The sequence below is a fragment of the Epinephelus fuscoguttatus genome, linkage group LG15 (genome assembly GCF_011397635.1).
Source record: "Epinephelus fuscoguttatus linkage group LG15, E.fuscoguttatus.final_Chr_v1".
Classification (NCBI taxonomy): domain Eukaryota; kingdom Metazoa; phylum Chordata; class Actinopteri; order Perciformes; family Serranidae; genus Epinephelus; species Epinephelus fuscoguttatus.
In genome coordinates this window covers 150059-168779 of record NC_064766.1, presented here as the reverse complement: position 1 = coordinate 168779, position 18721 = coordinate 150059, and the positions used below count along the sequence as shown (strand labels likewise).

Below are 18721 nucleotides of genomic sequence, written 5' to 3'. Positions count from 1 at the left end.
TATGCGTGGCTTTTCGCTATGATGCACAGTCACGGAGAAAATCAATAGAGAAGAACAGGTGTGAATTTGGACGCACTATGCGTCATTCGGGCCCATAGGGTTAAGCTATTCCTTTCTAAGTAGCTAGCTAATCTCTGCGCTACTACACTAAAGAAAATCTTCCCCTCTACATTCAAGAGAGAAATCATCCAGAATTGGCTAAGGTCCACAGACTCCTTCTCCTTAGGAATGAGGACACCCCCTGCCCTACGCCATGCTCTTGGGATAATTTGTTTCTCCCAAACTATTCTTAGCTGCTTCCACATAAATTTAAGGATATCAGGTGCACTTTTATCAACCCCACAGGGGACTCCATTAGGCCCTGGGGCCGAAGAAGCCTTTGCACACCTGACCACCTCCTGAACTTCCTTCCACCTAGGTGGCCTGACATCCATCTCATGCTCTATCGCTCCTAATGGAGGGATATCCGGTGGAAAACCTACTATCCTATTCTTCTCTAAATCTGAATATGTATTTCTCAAATATTCTTCAACCTCTAGCCTTTCTGCTCTGAGCTGCCCCCCCCCCCCCCCCCCTTTCCTGGCTAAACAATCCTTTAACAAACTTAAAAGGGTCCCTGAAAAAACCTGCCCTTACATGTTCCTTCTTCCTCCTCTTTTTCCTGAGATGCTCTGCCCTTCTAAGAACTGCTAGCCTGCTTCTCAACTCCTCTTGCAACACATTAATTCCCTCCTCTTCTTCTTCTGTAGCCTTTTTCCACTGCTTTCTTAACTGTCTCCTTTCCTTAACTAACTTCTCTATTTCTCTTTGCCGCCTAGACTTACCTGACCATATCAGTAAATTATATCTCCCATCTTTTCTAACCTTTCTATTGCATTTCCTCTAAGCCTGCTTAGGATTACTGACAAATCTCTATTAACTATCTCCCATTCTTTACTGTCATGTGCCCTAGGCCATCTAACTCCAACCCTTTTGCTCCATGGTTTTCTCTCTGACTGGCATACTGACCTCAGTGTCACCTGCATTCTCTCTTACCACCCCCTCCTCCTCCTCCTCCTCCTCCTCCTCAGTGGCAGTGTTACCGATATCCTTCTACCTGTCGCTGGACTTCATCCAACTGACTTCTTAGGAAGTACTGATCAAGGGTGAGGGCAGCAGGTGGCTCCCCCTATTTTAGGATGGCCTACAATGGAGAAATAAGGCACCTCCTTCCCTCTGCTAGCCCGGGAGTCCGCCTTAGGTAAGTGGTAGCACTCTCTTTGCCTCCTAGTTATGGGTCAAATAGCAACTGGGCAGCTCTGAGTGCTAGTAGGCCTACTGCAGGTTACACTAACTCTGAGTGTTAGCACAGTAACTGCGTAATCAATTTGCCCTCCTTGTGATTGTCTTCATGATCAAAATTGGTGCATATTTAAATAAAATATTTCAGAAAATTTGTAAGACAAAAATACTTGTCTTAAGTGATCAACTGGATAAGTTACATGGGGATATCTATTAGTTAATTTTTCACCCTATTTGTAGTGTTTTGCCACACGGGTGTAAGTTTGTTTACAGAGTAATAACTATAATTAAGCTACTAGATAGGCAGGGCTATCATACCAAAACATAAACTAGAGACCTGTAGAGAGATAAAAATGCCAAAATTGTTTGGTCCCCGTGGGTGATAGGGGCCTACCAAGTTGTGAAAATGATTCCTTTAGCCCCTGGACTAATAGGGCCCCATTCTATTTTTCTGTTTGAAGTTCTGGCTGCACTAGTTACCTGTCAGGGGCTGGTGACATCATATGGTGAGGTGAATAATCTAATAACCTACTTTTATGATAAGATTACATTCTTTGGCACATATAAATGAAATTTTGGGAGACTGGCTTATTTACATTAATAATGGCAAACACATATATACATGCCTTTTGGATTTTTTATTCCTTATTCCATGTCCACCTATAATTCATGTGTGCTTAGCTGTATACATTTTTTAAAAGGAGCAAGGCACTGATAAAATCTTTGCTGCATTGTGTGCAGCAACTGTCTGTGAACATTCAGTCCAAATTTGGTGACATTCTGATAATTATTTCCTGAGATTCATGTGATAAAACAGACACTGTCCCTTTTGGAGAAGCCTCAATTTTGACTATTTTCAATTTTGGGGAGGACCCAAAGATCATCCAGAATTTTTTATAAAGCTACTAGATAGGCAGGTCTATCATACCAAAATGCAAACTAGAGACATAGAGGAAGTTGAAAATATCAAAATTGCTTGGTCCCTTTAAGTGATACCAAATCTGCCTTGGCCCCTGGTCTATATGTCAGAGAGAATCCCAAAAGTTTTAGTTTTGTCATTAAGACTGGCACTGTGTTCTTGCAGAAGCTGCTTTATCTGTGCACACAGGGGCAACTCAAGAAAATAGAAGCCTTTTTTCAGGTTTGCATTGGCATCAAATAGTGTGTTGCAAGAGTCACATTGAGAGGGACAGTCAGCTCTAATGCCAAGGTATTTTAAACAGCTTTCACAATAAAAGTGAACTTCAAATGTCGATGATCTTCCAAATTCTTTGTGGAACAAGTAATGTGAAGATGAGATCAGGCCTGGAAACATTATGTTAAACATTTCCAGCAAATGAGTCAGTGCTTCACCAGTTAAATTGTGCCGCAACACATAGGACAACAGCATCAGTAAACTTTCTCCTTTTGAAAGTGGAGCATCGGGATACAAGGGCTTGTCACCAGTGTCTGCTCTATCTTCACTGTCCTAGAAGAGAGAAAGAGAGAGAGACACACAAAAATAATAAAATATAGATAAAATATTAGGCCAGTGTGACACCTACAAATGTATGGTCACAATTGTTTAGTTGAAATTGCTATTTTGTGTATTTTTCTGTGAAAAGAGGTCAGATTTAAATGTGTTTTATTATGGGTTAATTCTTTATTTTGCAAAGTGCAATTCTGTAACTCAATAGCCACAAGAGGGAGTATCCACCAGAGTGAGCGCAAGGCTTCTGTTCCTCAGACAGAGAACAGCCTGCTTGACGAACACAACTAATGTCTCATGTCTCTGCTTTTCCTGTATCAAGCAGTTTAGTAATGTGTGTTAACTTCTCACAACTTATGCATAAGGATTTTAAAGCCTTTCTGATATTGTTTGGGCTGAGTTTGAAGTAGAAAACTGTGTTACAAACTTCTAAGCGAATGTAAACTAGTTTGCTCCCGTGGGTGAACGGCGATGTAAAATGGCGGCCTCGCTGTCAGTGTTTTCATTTAGTGACAATGCTTTTGTAGCTCCTGGACATTTTCCTGTGATTTATGTGGTTTAAAACAATAGTTAAGTCAAGACCTGTCCTGCCTTGCTCTGAACACAGAGAAAACTGTGACACTGCAGTTCACAAACAAACGAAATCAAGTGAACGTCCTAACATCTATGTAGGGTGCCAAATGCTAAAAAATGTTGAGGGATTCCAATACCTGCGCGTCATCCTAGGTTCCTCCCTGACTTTAAAAAAAAAATATCAAAAAAGGTGTGTCATGTTTTGAAACTCAACATCGTAAACTTTCCTCACATCAGAAACTCATTATCAACTGAAGCCACTAAGTCATATCTGAATGCCATGATCCTGTCCCACATTTTGTACTGTATATCATCTTGGTCTAAGGCTAACAAGACTGCTTTAATTCCAGTTAGAACACTAAAATCAAGCTCTGAAGATTCTGGATAAGAAACCTTGGCAGCGCCATCATTGTAACATACTTGAGAAATACAAAATGTTAAGCTTTGACAACTTAATCATGTATTCGGCTTAGTGCTTAGTACACAAAATTACACATAATGCTGCTCCCCCACCTTTAAAAAACTTTGTATAGCCCTGCTCTGAGCTGTTGAACAGAAAATACTATAGGTATTGTGTATTTTGTTGACGAATCAAGCACTCTGTATTGCCCTACAGGCGCTTTGCTCTGGCTGTAGGTTTGGGCACTTTACTCTTGTACTGTATTTCGTGGACTTGCTAATGTTGACTGTATGTTATGTTATGTTTGTATTTGTTGGTCAGTTTGTCTTATTGTGTTTGTTGTTGTCTTATGTGTTTTAAGGACTACAGATGGAAATTATCGTCTTTGCTAAATCTGATGCACGTCTCGTTCTTATGAATGACTAATGTAAGTGCATATTGTCCTTTATAAACTAAATAAACTAATCTAAATGAATGACTAATGTAAGTGCATGTTGTCCTTTATAAACTAAATGAAACTAAACTAAACTAAGAGTTTAATCTAAAATAGATTGTAAAAACTGTGTATTTTGAGTAGCGATATTTCAATGTTAGCCGTAGCTCATTCAGGCCTATGCACTTTGTTAATGTGATAAACTGAGATATTTTTGCAATGGTAATTGACCAAAATGTGTTTCTATAGTGTATTATTGTTGTATTTGGGAAAAGTGTTTATATATATATATATATGCAGTGAAACAGGGAAAAACTGAACAAAAAAAGCTTAAAAACAGTGTTAAAGTTGTTGTGATTCACAGGACCACAGATGATTTATCATTTGGTAAAATCTAAACTGGAGATTTAAAGGCTTTTTCCTCTGCATGCTCTTTGTTCTCCAAACAAAGAGAGCTATGTGACACCCATCTCCACAGGAGATCTCACCTCACACCTCAGTGAGACTCAAGTCCCAAAACTTGATTGGACAGGACCTTTACAGTGACATCTGACTCTGTGATGTCACAGGCATGTAGAAGTTCTGCTCCCTCCAAGCCTTTTCTCTCTCTTGCTCTACATCTGCGTAGCAGTGCACACCTCTTTCCGGCTGGGCCTGGAACAGCAGAGGCCCAGACCCTTGCTCCTTGCCCCAAACCACTAAAGGGAGGGCAATTGATCATAGACCCTCTTGCAAACACAAGGTTTGCAACTAGCTTTCCAGCAACAAGGAACTAAGTGAGTTAGCACCCAGCGTCTAACTCTGCTAAACCCTGAGCGACCAGCTTCCTCAGAGTTTCACCTTTGGAACAAAGGACCCAACAAAGACTGCACCTGGAACCATCTACCCAGCCTTCTTCTGCCGGCTAACAAAGCAGCACACCACCAAGTGACTCTTTCTCCCATCCATTCAAGGATCGGTAACGTAACAACTGGGCATAACTTATTACAGCTTTACAGGCTAAGCAAGACTGTTTAACTTTTTGTTTGTGATTTAATGCTGTCATTGAGTTATTGTCGTGATAGTTTGCAGTTAGGTCATTGATTAGCTGGCTTCGCCAAAGCTAAGTATTTAGTTTGCTAATACTGTTCACAAACGGATTCTTGCACACAACTAAACAATCTCTGCACTAATCCAGACCATTTGCAACACATATCACATTGACATGGACTCATTAACAAATAGGCTTTCACCAGAGCTACACCCAAACAGGCATCTCAAAGTTACCGCTTCTTTTCCTTTGTCTTTGTCCTGACCACACGGTCAGACAAACATCTCCCCCGACCTGAAGCAAGCCTTGATTCGGCCATTTTGGTAGTTCTCTGTTGTCAGCCATTTTGTTTTGTAGGCCACACGGCTCCTTGATCACCACACCCGCCTTTGTCTTTCTCGTATTTCTCTCTCTCTCTCTCTCTCTCTCTCTCTCTCTCTCTCTCTCACACACACACACACACACACACATCAAGCTTGTATATAGTTAGTTAGAATTTGTGTGTTTTAATTTGCTTTGCTAGTTTGTGACTCAATATCATTCTTGGGAATCATGCCTGCTGTCTGTTTATTGTTGAACAAGAGTGAATGAATAGTCAACCTCTGCTGCGTCAAGAACTCGAAAATCCTTCAGGCGTTGTCATTGTTGTCATGTTGTCATTAATTTAATTATTAATCAAAACTCCAAATTAATAGTTTAGTGTATTTTATGGGACTGATATCTTTAACTGGCTATCATTTTTCCCTTTACGGGAATGGTGTCCCAGGAGGTGATTTAATGTTAATTAAGTCACATTATTTAACGTGTTTATTAATTATTAATAATAATTAATAATTATTTCCGCTAGCCAATTAAATCCCTACATATTTGGTGCCTCTTGATGAGACCTAATATATTGATCCCAACATATTTGGTGCCGCCGTGTGAAGCCCAAATTTATGTTCCCAACATTTTGGTGCCTCTGTGTGAAGCCTAATGTGTTGACCCCAACATTTTTGGAGCCCCGTAGCGAAGCGTAGTACTGTTGACATTCATTCATATTTGTGCAATATTAATATCAGCATACATTTTTGGTTCACACCAAAAATCTTTGATTCCATTCTTAGACTACCCAAAAGTCTTTACGTTCACCACTAGTCTGCTACAGCAGTAGACATTCAGCTGTACTTACAAACAAGTACACTGTGATGAGAATTATTTTATTCGCATAGATAAAGCAATTTGAGAGACATTGTGTAACTGATCACCACTACCTTAAGCCTCATAGTGTTACACTAGAGTTGCCATTGCTGATAGCTTTTCAAGTTGACCTACCCTGTGGAAACTTGTAAGATTTTGGTTCAGCATTTGAATACCACATATTCAAATCAGTCTGGTCAAGCTGTCAAACTTTGCAGTTGATTCTATTGTTCCTGTTTTCCTTTGAAATTCATCGCAGTGTGCCACCGGCCCTGTGATACAGAGAGTTTACGTGAGAACTGGCTGTTACTGCCAAGCATTTCAGCCTAAGTAAAAGATAGAGCATGACAGCCACAGTGTGCTACCAGCCCTGTGAAGTTCTGTACGCTGTTACTATCCAAGTTCCAGCTTGAGTTCACTTTAAGAAGCAACTCTCGAACTGATACTGCCACGCATTTTAGTTAGTTTATGTTGTTATCTTTGCAGGCAAATTTACTGTCGTAAATTCCTGTCCCTTATCTTTCGTGCCTGTTTGTGTTGGAGCTACCCCTCCCCCAAAGGACGCTACCCCCACACTGAAGGCCAGCACATCCTTTTGTTAGGCTAGTTTACATCACAAGTTACATTCAAAGGTGTCTGCCAAGCAATACCACAGCCAACTAAGACAACCTGTTTTAGCCTTAACCTCTTTTAAGACCTAACAATGGAGAACTTCTGTTTAGAACAGTTTATCTCTTCCATTGCACAGAGCATAAACTCTGGCTGTCCAATCAACCAATCAATCAATCAATCAATCAATCAATCAGTCAATCAATTTTATTTATAAAGCCCAGTATCACAATTTGCCTCACAGGGCTTTACACCATACGACATCCCTCTGTCCTTAGGACCCTCACAGCGCATAAGGAAAAACTCCCCCCAAAAAAACCCTTTAATGGGGGAAAAAAAAAACGGTAGAAACCTAAGGAAGAGCAACTGAGGAGGGATCCCTCTTCCAGAATGGACAGACGTGCAATAGATGTCGTACAGAACAGATCAACATAATAAATTAACAGTAATCCGTATGACACAATGAGACAGAAAGAGAGACAGAGAGAGAGACAGAGACAGAGAGAGATGCAGGGCAGACGGTAATGACAGTAGCTTACAACAACATTAATGAAAGTAATAATATTATAATTATAGTTCTGGTTACTGTGGTACAATATGTTGAACGTATATATTAATATGTGATAGTATACATATGTGACAAAATTCATATGTGTATAATAACAGTAGAAGTATGACTAATGATAACAGCAGCAGCAAGAGGCATCTGGCAGGACCATGGCAGCAGCACAACCACACGTCACACTATCCAGGCACCGCTGTAATACAAATTAACCTGAGAGACAGCGGAGCACAAAGGCTCCGGAGAAGAAGCCGAGTTAGTGACATCCAGAATGGCCGAGTTAGCAAGATGCAGTAATAGGACATGGGAGAGAGAGAGAGAGAGAGAGAGAGAGAAGGTGCCCGGTGTATTATAGGGGGGTCCTCTGGCAGACTAGGCCTAAGTCAGCCTAACTAGGGGCTGGTACAAGGCAAGCCTGAGCCAGCCCTAACTATAAGCTTTATCAAAGAGGAAAGTCTTAAATCTAGTCTTAAATGTGGAGATGGTGTCTGCCTCCCGGACCGCAACAGGAAGTTGATTCCACAGGAGAGGAGCCTGATAGCTTAAAGATCTGGCTCCTGATCTACTTTTGGAGACTTTAGGGACCACGAGTAACCCTGCATTCTCTGAGCGCACTATGCACTATGAGCTCTCTAAGATATGATGGAGCTTGACCATTTAGAGCTTTATAAGTTAACAGTAGGATTTTAAATTCAATTCTGGATTTTACAAGGAGCCATTGCAGAGAAGCTAAAACAGGAGAAATATGATCTTGTTTCTTAGTTCCTGTTAGTACACGTGCTGCTGCATTCTGAATTAGCTGGAGAGTTTTTAAGGACTTACTAGAGCTACCTGATAATAGAGAGTTACAGTAATCCAGGCTAGAGGTAACAAAAGCGTGGACCAATTTTTCTGCATCTTTTTGGGTCAGGATAGGCCTAATTTTTGCAATATTACACAGATGAAAAAATGCAGACCGTGAGGTTTGTTTTAAATGAGAATTAAAAGACAAATCTTGATCAAATATTACTCTGAGGTTTCTTACGGTAGTGCTAGAGGCCAGAGCAATGCCATCTAGAGAAACTATTTCATCAGATAAAGAGTCTCTGAGTTTGGGGCCAAGAACAATAACTTCAGTTTTGTCTGAATTTAACATAAGGAAATTGGTGCTCATCCAGGTTTTATATCTTTAAGGCAATTATGAAGTTTAGTTAATTGATTACTTTCTTCTGGCTTCATAGATAAATACAACTGTGTATCATCCACAAAACAATGGAAATTTACAGAGTGATTTCTAATGATGTTACCTAAAGGAAGCATATATAGAGTAAATAGGATTGGTCCGAGCATAGAACCTTGTGGAACTCCAAAACAAACTTTAGTACGTAAGGATGATTCATTATGAACGTGAACAAACTGAAAACGATCAGATAAATAAGATTTAACCAACCTCCACCAACAGACAGAGGTAGCAGTGACCTGAATTCCCATGTGCCAAACACAGATGTTGAGGAAACATGTAGCTTATCTTCAGGATATTCTGTCTCATGTATTCCTCAGACACTGATTTTGGATAATTTCACCCATGCACAGGGGGAAAGGGGGGTGCAAAACCATTCAACCTCGGCCTTCCAACCTCAGAGACCTGCAGCATGCGATTCACACCTCTTTAGGAATGCTAATTTAGTCTCGCCTTCACCAGAGAGGACACCTCGCTTTGAAGTGCTTGAGTTTTTAGCTAAAGACATTGAACTGTTTGATCCAAACAACTGTGATCAACATGTTGATGATTATTTGAGAGGGCTTGACAACTGTCTAGCCTGTTCTTCCCTGAGTCCCTTTTTGAGGCTCCTGCTTGAAAATGACATGCTCAGAATAAATAGGGTATAACTCTGTAATTACAAGCTTTATGTGCATTATCTTGGTATCACAATAAAGGTAACACTTGTGAGATTCCATCAGAAGTGCCAGCATCACTATTGATGCAACTGTGTCAGAGTAAATTCAGATGGAACACAGCATAAATGGAAGAATTTCTTCCCTTGCCTAAAAAAAAAGGAATTTTATAGTAAATACCCCTGTGAAAATAATGCCACAGTAGCCTAAAAACTCAATGAAGCCATGGAACAACATCTGGACATCACCTGTGAGAAGTCTGATACTGCTGAAATAAAGCAGAGAAAAATTACAGAGGTTTTAGTAAAGAAATGCCTAGGCGTCCTCAAGTTTGGCACAATTTGGCACAATTTGGCACCATTAGTGCCATTTGAGATTTTTTAGGTACCAAGTTGTAAAATTCATTTCATTTCATTTAAATGTCATTATGGGTCTAAGAAAAACCTGTTTTTGAAGAAAAAAATAAATAAATAAAATATGACCCCCCCCAAAGAAACCCTACAAAAGGGCTACATTTGTCTCCAACAGGAGCAGATTTATTTATTTATTCACTATAATAATACAACAATAACTGTAATAATATAATATAATAATAATAGTAAGAAAATAGTGTGTCATTCAAGCATTTGGCAGCTCGTCATGCCACTGCTTTTGGAGTGAGGCACAGCGGGACATTGCATTTCCTGCAATAAATGGGAGTTTTCACCCTCTTTATGCCGGCGTTCTGGCACCTCTTACAGTACCTCCTACCTTGAGTTGCGTCAGTAATGTAATAACGCGGCATGCAGGATGACCCTGGAGCAGGCGTGGAGGATGACCCTGGAGTAGGCGTGGAGGGTGACGCTGGAGCAGATGTGGAGGATGAGCCTTCAGCAAAGGCCAACATTTCAGTTGCAAGCTGCTCTCTGAAGGCCTTCTGAGTCAGAGCAGGAAGAGACTTCATCCTGCACAACTCCTTGTGCAGCAGGAAACTGTTGACAATAGCTATGTCCATGAAATGGTAAAAGAAAGTTTTATACCACTTCATAGTCTTGTGGTGTACGGTGTAATATCCGATAAGAACATCGGACAGATTAACACCGCCCATGCTCTTATTATAGTCCACAACTGCATCAGGCACAGACACTGCCTTTGTGCTCCACACCCCACCCTCCTTCACCTTGCGCTGAACAGTCTTTCCACTGAAAGCCTGGTGGAGTGTGGAGCACAGCGTCACCTCCCTAGTGTCCATCCACTTCAGAAACAGCAGTTTGTCTTTCCTGATCCAGCGCATATCCCCCCTCTCTGGCCTTTTTGGGAAGTCGTTTGCGGACGTTTGTGGGAATCCAACCCGGTTTTTCCTGATGGTCCCACAGCAGGCAATGTGTTTTTGGTGCAGATGTGTGAAGAGGGCAGGACTGGTATAGAAGTTGTCTACATATAAAATGTAGCCACCACCAAGCAGAAAATAAGGCAGTAAGTCCACAACCGAGGAATAGCTCAGACCATGAGCTGTGCTGACATTACTCCTGTCACTCTTCCCCGTGTACACAAAAAAGTTCCACGTGTAGCCTGTAGCAGAGTCAGCAAGTACAAACAGTTTGTAGCCCCACTTAGTAGGTTTGTCCCTCATGTACTGCTTCATACTGCTCTGAGCCTTTGATGCAACCATTCTCTCGTCAATACAAATGTTTTGAGAAGGCTGGAGATAAGCCTTGCAGGCTGCCACAATGTCGGTGTACAGGGGTTTTATTTTGAAGAGCCGATCATAATCCGGAGTGTTTTTTTTGTGATCGTTGTCCTCATCTTCTTTTGGGTTGCTGAGGTGCAACGACCACAAAATTGTTTCAAACCGGTCACGGGACATCTTCTCGTGAGGGAAGTGAAAGTTATATGGCCATTGTTTTCTCCAATAGTCTCCTCTGTGGTGGACTTGCACAAGGCCAGTGAAGACAATGATGCACAAAAACATGTAGAAGTCTTTCACTGTCAGAGTCTTCCACGTGAACTTTCTGCCAGCTTCAATCCTCCTAGCTGCATTGGCATTGGTGTTGTCAATAATTGTCCTGACAACAGATGCACTAAAAACAACTGGAAGAGTGCCAGAGGGGTCCATGTTGCTGTAATGTCAATAGTGGGACCGGGATTCCGGGCTGGCATGAACCTGAGGGGGTCAGGTTTTTGGTCTTCCTCCTCTCGATTGTGCCACCTTTCTCCATCCTGTGGCTGGGCTGGAGTGGGGGGAGGAGCAGAACGACGTTGAGAACTGCGTTGTGAGCCAGAGGGCCTTGGAGGCTCATATTCATCCTCACTGTTGAATAAATATAAACAACAATATATTTATATATTGGCAAACAACTGCACTGGGGCACACACACACACACACCAAGGCTTCAGTTGCTCTGAAATTTCACAGAAATATGCAGTCCCATGTCCATTGCCGGAAATCAAAAAGACACACACCTTTCTCCTTCCTCTTCCACGAGTGCAGCAGGCAGACTTCGCGACGCTTTGCTGTCCTCTTTGATGGCTGGCTACGTGGCTGGGTTGGAGGGGGAGGGGGAGCAGAAACACCATGGGGGCCAGAGGTAGAGGGCCCTGGGTGCTCATGTTCACCCTCACTGTTGACATAAACATAGACAATATATTTATATATTGACCTACAACTGCACTGGGGTACACACACACCAGGGCTTCAGTTGCTTTGAAACTTCACAGTAATACACAGCCTCATGTCCACTGCTGGAAATCAGTCACACACCTTTCTCCTTCCTCTTCCACTAGTGCAACAGGCAGACTTCGTCGACGCCTTGTTATCCTCTTTGATGGCTGGCTACGGGGAGGTGGAGGTGGAGGGGGAGCAGAAGCACCTTGGGAGCTAGAGGTAGAGGGCCCTGGGTGCTCATGTTCATCCTCACTGTTGACAAAAACATAGACAATATATTTATATATTGACCTACAACTGCACTGGGGTATTGAACAAAAATACACTTATCCCCCCCCCCCCCCCGTATAAATAATCGAGGTAATATAAATAACTATGTCGCACTGGAGTATTAGTGGCATCTATCAAAAAATACATCACGAAGAGGGGAAAAACCATAGTAAGTCTATTGCGTTTCTTTTATTTTGAAACGCACTAGCCGGGTCTCATATAATGGCTGGGGCTTTGTTTACAAGAACAAATAAAGGTCGGCACCAGAGTGATGACATAACACTGAATTCCACAAAAAATAATTCTGTAAATGTATTTATAAGTACAATTGAGATTACGTACCTTGAATCACAGTGCTCCGGCTGTATCAGGCTGTCGTCGTCAGAAGACGAGTCCTCAACAGCAACATTTGCCCCACTGTCCAAAAATATCAAGGCCAAAGCTTCTTCTCGGCTGTATTTGTGCTTATCACTTGACATTTTGTCAAGGAGATAAAATAAATAAAAGCAGCAGAACAGTTCTCTGTGTCAACAGCAGTGGTGCATCGCTAGCCTCCGGTGCGTCTCTGTGCGTAATGAGCTTTCAGTGCAACCAAGCCCCGTTGTTGTTAGGCGCGGCGATATCTTCGGTCCCCATTGGTCAATCTTGACAAATGACACCTTGTTGGAATCGTAAGAGCCAATAGAATCAAGTTCTGCGCATTTTTTTCAGGTAAACCACACGACTAGCGAATCACAAAGCGATAAGGATGAGTGACGATCCGTGACGGACAGGCGCTTTGACCCAATCAGAGCCTTTGAAAGGCGGGCTAAGCATATCAACGAAGCCGGAAAGACTACAAAAGCGTGCTGGGAGATGTAGTCCTTCCATTTCAGCGGTTTTTATTTCTGTGGATTATACTTTTCTCTGTGATACTACAAATAGTCTAGCAGCAGGGGCCCTCAGATTTTGAGGTACCCCTACCCGAGGTAGAACAAAACACAACAATGTTTTTTTAAATCTTCAGGGTCTCCCATTCATGAAATGGATTGTCTTCAACTTTTATTTTGGGGCAAAATTATTTTTGGGGGGCATTCTTTACAACTACCCCAATCTCTGAAAAAGGGACAAATCAGGCCAGTTCGGATAAGGGAAATATGACAAAAAAGCCAATTTCTTGAGAATGCTCACTCCTTTCCTCATAATATTTGCTGAAGTATAAAACAAGTGTCTGCCCTACATCACAAAAGAGTCAGAAAGTAATTCACTTTAAAAAATCCTGAAATATAACCCTGAAAACATGGCTTTAATTTAGGCGGAAATTGCATTTTTGTGATAATAAGAAAAGAGGGCTTCTTTACTTTTCTCTTATTTAACAGAAAATCATAAAGTCCTGTCAAATACACTGTTACTGTATTGTCTAAGGTGTTTTTGATGATTGAACCTTTCAATCACCTGGTCTTTTCTTCCCCAAGTGTGATGACCATCAGATTAAGCATTCTTAACTTATAGGCTATGCCACCCATTCCTCATTCGGAATGACCTAATTTGGCTGTTTTTAGAGAAGGGGTTTACCTATAGAAACCTCATTTACAACAAAACTGTACTAGGTATCTCCAAACAACCAATGGTTATTTTTCAAAAACACCTTAGACAATACAGTAACAGTGTATTTGACAGGACTTTATGATTTTCTGTTAAATAAGAGAAAAGTAAAGAAGCCCTCTTTTCTTATTATCACAAAAATGCAATTTCCGCCTAAATTAAAGCCATGTTTTCAGGGTTATATTTCAGGATTTTTTAAAGTGAATTACTTTCTGACTCTTTTGTGATGTAGGGCAGACACTTGTTTTATACTTCAGCAAATATTATGAGGAAAGGAGTGAGCATTCTCAAGAAATTGGCTTTTTTGTCATATTTCCCTTATCCGAACTGGCCTGATTTGTCCCTTTTTCAGAGATTGGGGTAGTTGTAAAGAATGCCCCCCAAAAATAATTTTGCCCCAAAATAAAAGTTGAAGACAATCCATTTCATGAATGGGAGACCCTGAAGATTTAAAAAAACATTGTTGTGTTTTGTTCTACCTCGGGTAGGGGTATCTCGAAAACTAAAGCCTTTTTTGAGGACTTGCTGCTAGACTAAAAGGTAAGACAGCATTTCTGGTTTTGTTTTTTAAAGGCGCTTGTTGTTTTTTGTCATATTTGGCTGCTGGATCAGTGAAACTTGGTCGTAGAGGGATAAAAATGGTATTGTAGGAACGTGTGGAGACTCTGCTATCAAGTGGATGCAGTGAAACCATACTGACATCAGAGCAGCCGCTGTGCCGGCTTTATTTGTCTGTGTCACTCGTATTTCTGTATTTTCGCCTGGCATTGTTTGATTGCTCGGTGTTGTAACTGTGTTTGTTGGTCATACCAATGGTTTATATGAGCGTGTAGCAGAGATTCTGAGCTTTCTGTGGGTATGCAGCATTGTGTGTGTGTGTGCAAGTTACATGTTGCTGCTGAGGGGGAAGTTGTTATACTGTCTGATAGCCCCCCCTCGGCGGGGACTTCAGGGAATAAAAGGCTAGTTGACCTGCCCAGGCAACTGAAAGGGAGAAGATTAAACTTTTGTGGAAGACCAGCTCCAAAGCTGTCCGCAAGTTTATTCAGTGCCAGCATCCCAGTGTTAGAAATAACTACACAAAGCTCTGTCAAGCAGTGACAGAGGAGTTTTCTTCTACTGCTGACAAGATCAATTCTATGGTTGCAGCCCTCCAAATGAAACATGCATGTCTTGAGAATCTTAGAGATTATTACAAACATTTGAGACACACATACTTTCAGGGCAAAACTTGATTCTATTGGCTCTTACGAGCCCAAGCTTCAAGTCCCTGTTCTTGCGTAACCTGCATCCTTGTGTACGTACTCATGTTGTACTCTTGACGTGTAAAGGTACCTCATCCATGCATGAGCTCAGGAAGCTGACACAGGTAGCTTGGGAAACTGCTGTCCCTTCCAAAGCCACAGGGATACCAACTGAACCTGTCAGTTCAAATCCTGCAGTGTCACACAGATTTTTTTTTCATTTATTTGCGCATATGAAATAAGAAAACAGAACATAGAAGTAATATAGTCATACATAGCATGTGTAGGTGAGGTAGAAACCCATTACAGGCTAATGTTAAGAAACCTCACCTAGACAAACATAACAAAACTATGCAAAAAATAATGAAAAAACAAAACATACACGATAACAAACAATAAACAAAAGCAGACAATTGATTATAATAAGAATAAAAGTATAAAATAACATTTTACATCCTAAGGCAGGCAAAAACATATCACCCTATAGATGACGTTATTCAGTTATAGAATCTTTTGGTCATCAAAGCAGTTTTTAGTTTTGTCTTATATACTGACAAAGACATAGAGGCAGATAATAAGTAATGGTACATGTTCCACAATTGTACTCCCCTGTATCTTAATGAATACTGTGCTTGAGATGTATTAAACTTAGGTAAATAAAGGTTATTAATTTGTCTGGTTGTGTAAGAATGGATTTGAGAATTACAAATAAAATATTTTTGAAAGATATTTGGTAATTTTGTACCCATGAATTTCACTTTGTAGATAAAGATGCATATTTGAAAAGTGTTGATATGATTAATAACCAAAATATTACATTTCGAGAACAGTGGAGAGGATGCATCATAAGACTTGGAAGAAGTTGCTATTCTTACAAAACGTTTTTGCAGCAGTAGTATTCTGTGAAGGTATGTGGGACAGGTACTAGCCCATACAATGTTACAATAAGTGAGATAAGGATATATTAGACTGGAATATAAAGTTAAAAGACAGGATAAATGTACAAAAGCTCTAATTTTCTTAATAATCCCAATAGATTTATTAATCTTATTGCAAACAAAATGAATGTGTTCTTTCCAAGACAGTTTTTCATCAATTAAGATCCCAAGAAATCTCACCATCAATAGACAATTTCAATAACTTCGGACCATAATACTTCTTCCCTGCAAATATCATAAAATTAGACTTCTTCACATTTAGAGCCAATTTATTAGTCTTAAACCTTTTTGAGTATTCTAATAGGCCACTATTAACTTCATTAATGAGTACAGATATATTTTTATTAGATACAAGTAAATTAGTGTCATCTGCAAACAATATGGGACATAAAGTGTTTGATACTGCTGCAAGATCGTTAATATAGATAAGAAACAGTAAGGGTCCCAAGATAGAGCCTTGTGGCACCCCACACTGTATCTTAGCTTTTGTGGATTCTGTACCATTAATAAATACATATTGTTTTCTATTACGAACATAATTACCAAGCCACTTCCATACAGTACCATGAAATCCATATCTGTACAATTTTGCGAGGAGAATTTTATGATCCACAACATCAAATGCTTTGGAGAGATCTAGGAAAATACCACATGCAAACTCTCTCTTTTCCAGAGCAGTATGGATGTTGTCGATTAGATACAATAAGACAATACAGGCAGAATGATTTTTGTGAAATCCATATTGGTGCTGATACAAAATTTTATTTAAGTTCAAATGTTTTAGGATACGGTTATACACTAACTTTTCCAAGATTTTTGAAAAGCATGGGATAACAGAAATAGGACGGTAATTTGTAAAGGAACCTTTATCACCCGTTTTAAAAATTGGTATAACCTTTGCCAGTTTAAGATCAGAGGGAACAATACCATTTTCCAAGGATGCAGTGAAAATATGTATTAATGGTTTCATTATGGAGCTTGATATCTCCTTAACAAGGGAGGCAGTAACTTCATCATGACCTGGAGAAGATTTTTTTAACTCCATTATCACATCATTAATTTCCTTATAGTCAGGAGGTTCAAAGTGATTGACAGATGGAAAGCAACCTTTTATATAATCAGTTGGATCATCTTGAGTTTTATCAATGTTTTTGGAAATAGAAACTCCTACATTTGCAAAGAACTCATTAAACTTGCAAGCAATTGATTTGTGATGGGTGTATTCCCATCAGAAAAACTATAAAGAAAATTTGTTTTTTTTTTCCTTTTCTAATATTTGATTTATAGTCTTCCAGGTAGCTTTGATGTTGCTTGCACAGTTCATAAACCGATCGCTAAAAAACTGTTTTGTTTTTTTTTTGCAGCTCGAATGAGATGGTTGTATTTGTTTTTATGCATCTCATAATTTGCTAAATTTAGGGGTGTAGGGCATAATAAGAATTTTTTTATAGAGTTTATTTTTATTTTTGGATGACTTTTCCAAACCAACAGTAAACCAAGCCTTATTGATATCAGTACCCACTCTTTTCTTGTGATTTACTAAGGGAAAACATTTTAAGAAAGCTGAGTTGAATGATCTGTAGAAGCGAAAATCGGTGCTTGGGATTGGGCCAGTTGGCTCCCGACCTCATCTCCACCTTTTCTTCAAGATTGTCATCTGTGTTGATTTAGTATCTTAGGTTCAGCTGGCTGACACTTAGAAAAACACTGGAGACAAACAGAATCTGGTACAGTCGAGTTTAATGTGTTCACAAGCTTCAACACATACAACTCATGAGTCAGGCTCTGGAGCAAGACTGAAGTTTCGCTTTCTGAGCTCTCCCTTTTATGCAGGTGAAGATTCGAAGGAATCTCCACCCTTTTTCTTTTAGCCCTTCCTTCCTGAGTCCAAACCTATTGGTGGCAGGCCTTTTTGCTTTTGTCCAGATCATGCCTGGACATGTTTTAATGGTGTAATCTTTATTACCTCGTCCTGGAAATCCCCAAACTCTCCCACCATTAGGTTTGAACTCTGTTTCACCTTATTTTTTAAAAAACATATGAAACTTGGGGACTTTTCCAAACCAACCTTATAGTAATAAGGTCCCCTGTGCCTTCATGCAATATAAACTTTAGTGTGTGTGTGCATTATTACACTTCCAGGCAGTACATCGTATGGTATGCGTGTGTTCTCAATATCTGAATACATAAACTTGAGTAACAGTGTTCTGACACACATGGATACATAAAACATTACTATATGAACTTCGACCTTAATCGACTTATGTAATATGAGCATTTAACTGATTAACGATTAAATCTTACACTACAGATTTCATAAATATTTGATAAGCTAAATTTGCATCACTCTCAGCATATACCCTTTCATAAGATATCTTCTTCAACATATTTTTAAACTTAAATGTTATTTGCATTGAATATTCTATATGTTTCTGTGACAACTTTATTATTCTTTTGGTTTTCATCTGTACTAGTGCAATAGAAAATCGGAAAGTGATCTTAAGTATCTGAATATAATATTCCAGCAGTTGATGTATTCAAGATTGAATTTGTGAGGATGTTGTCAATTAAGGTAGCAGATTTATTTGTCACCCGTGCTGGCTTAGTAATCATTGGATAGAAATAATTTGC

The 18721-nt window shown here is 39.9% G+C and overlaps 2 protein-coding genes across 3 annotated transcripts in view; both read right to left on the bottom strand.

Annotated features, from left to right (window-relative positions):
• Positions 1 to 18721, bottom strand: part of LOC125902837 (uncharacterized) — a 37174-nt gene that overhangs the window by 13591 nt on the left and 4862 nt on the right. The window lies entirely within an intron of this gene.
• LOC125902810 (piggyBac transposable element-derived protein 4-like) lies at positions 1190 to 13037 on the bottom strand. 2 transcript variants are annotated; one of them, XM_049599430.1, is made up of 5 exons: positions 12667 to 13037; positions 12151 to 12306; positions 11853 to 12010; positions 10161 to 11700; positions 1190 to 2749 (listed from the first exon to the last, which is right to left on the bottom strand). In XM_049599430.1, exons 4-5 carry the CDS (start codon positions 11503 to 11505, stop codon positions 2742 to 2744), a joined length of 1353 nt encoding a protein of 450 aa, XP_049455387.1. In that variant the 5' UTR covers positions 11506 to 11700; positions 11853 to 12010; positions 12151 to 12306; positions 12667 to 13037; the 3' UTR covers positions 1190 to 2741. The 2 variants fall into 2 exon arrangements, with proteins under 2 accessions (XP_049455387.1, XP_049455388.1); XM_049599431.1 differs by lacking the exon at positions 1190 to 2749 and having other exon boundaries at positions 10029 to 11700.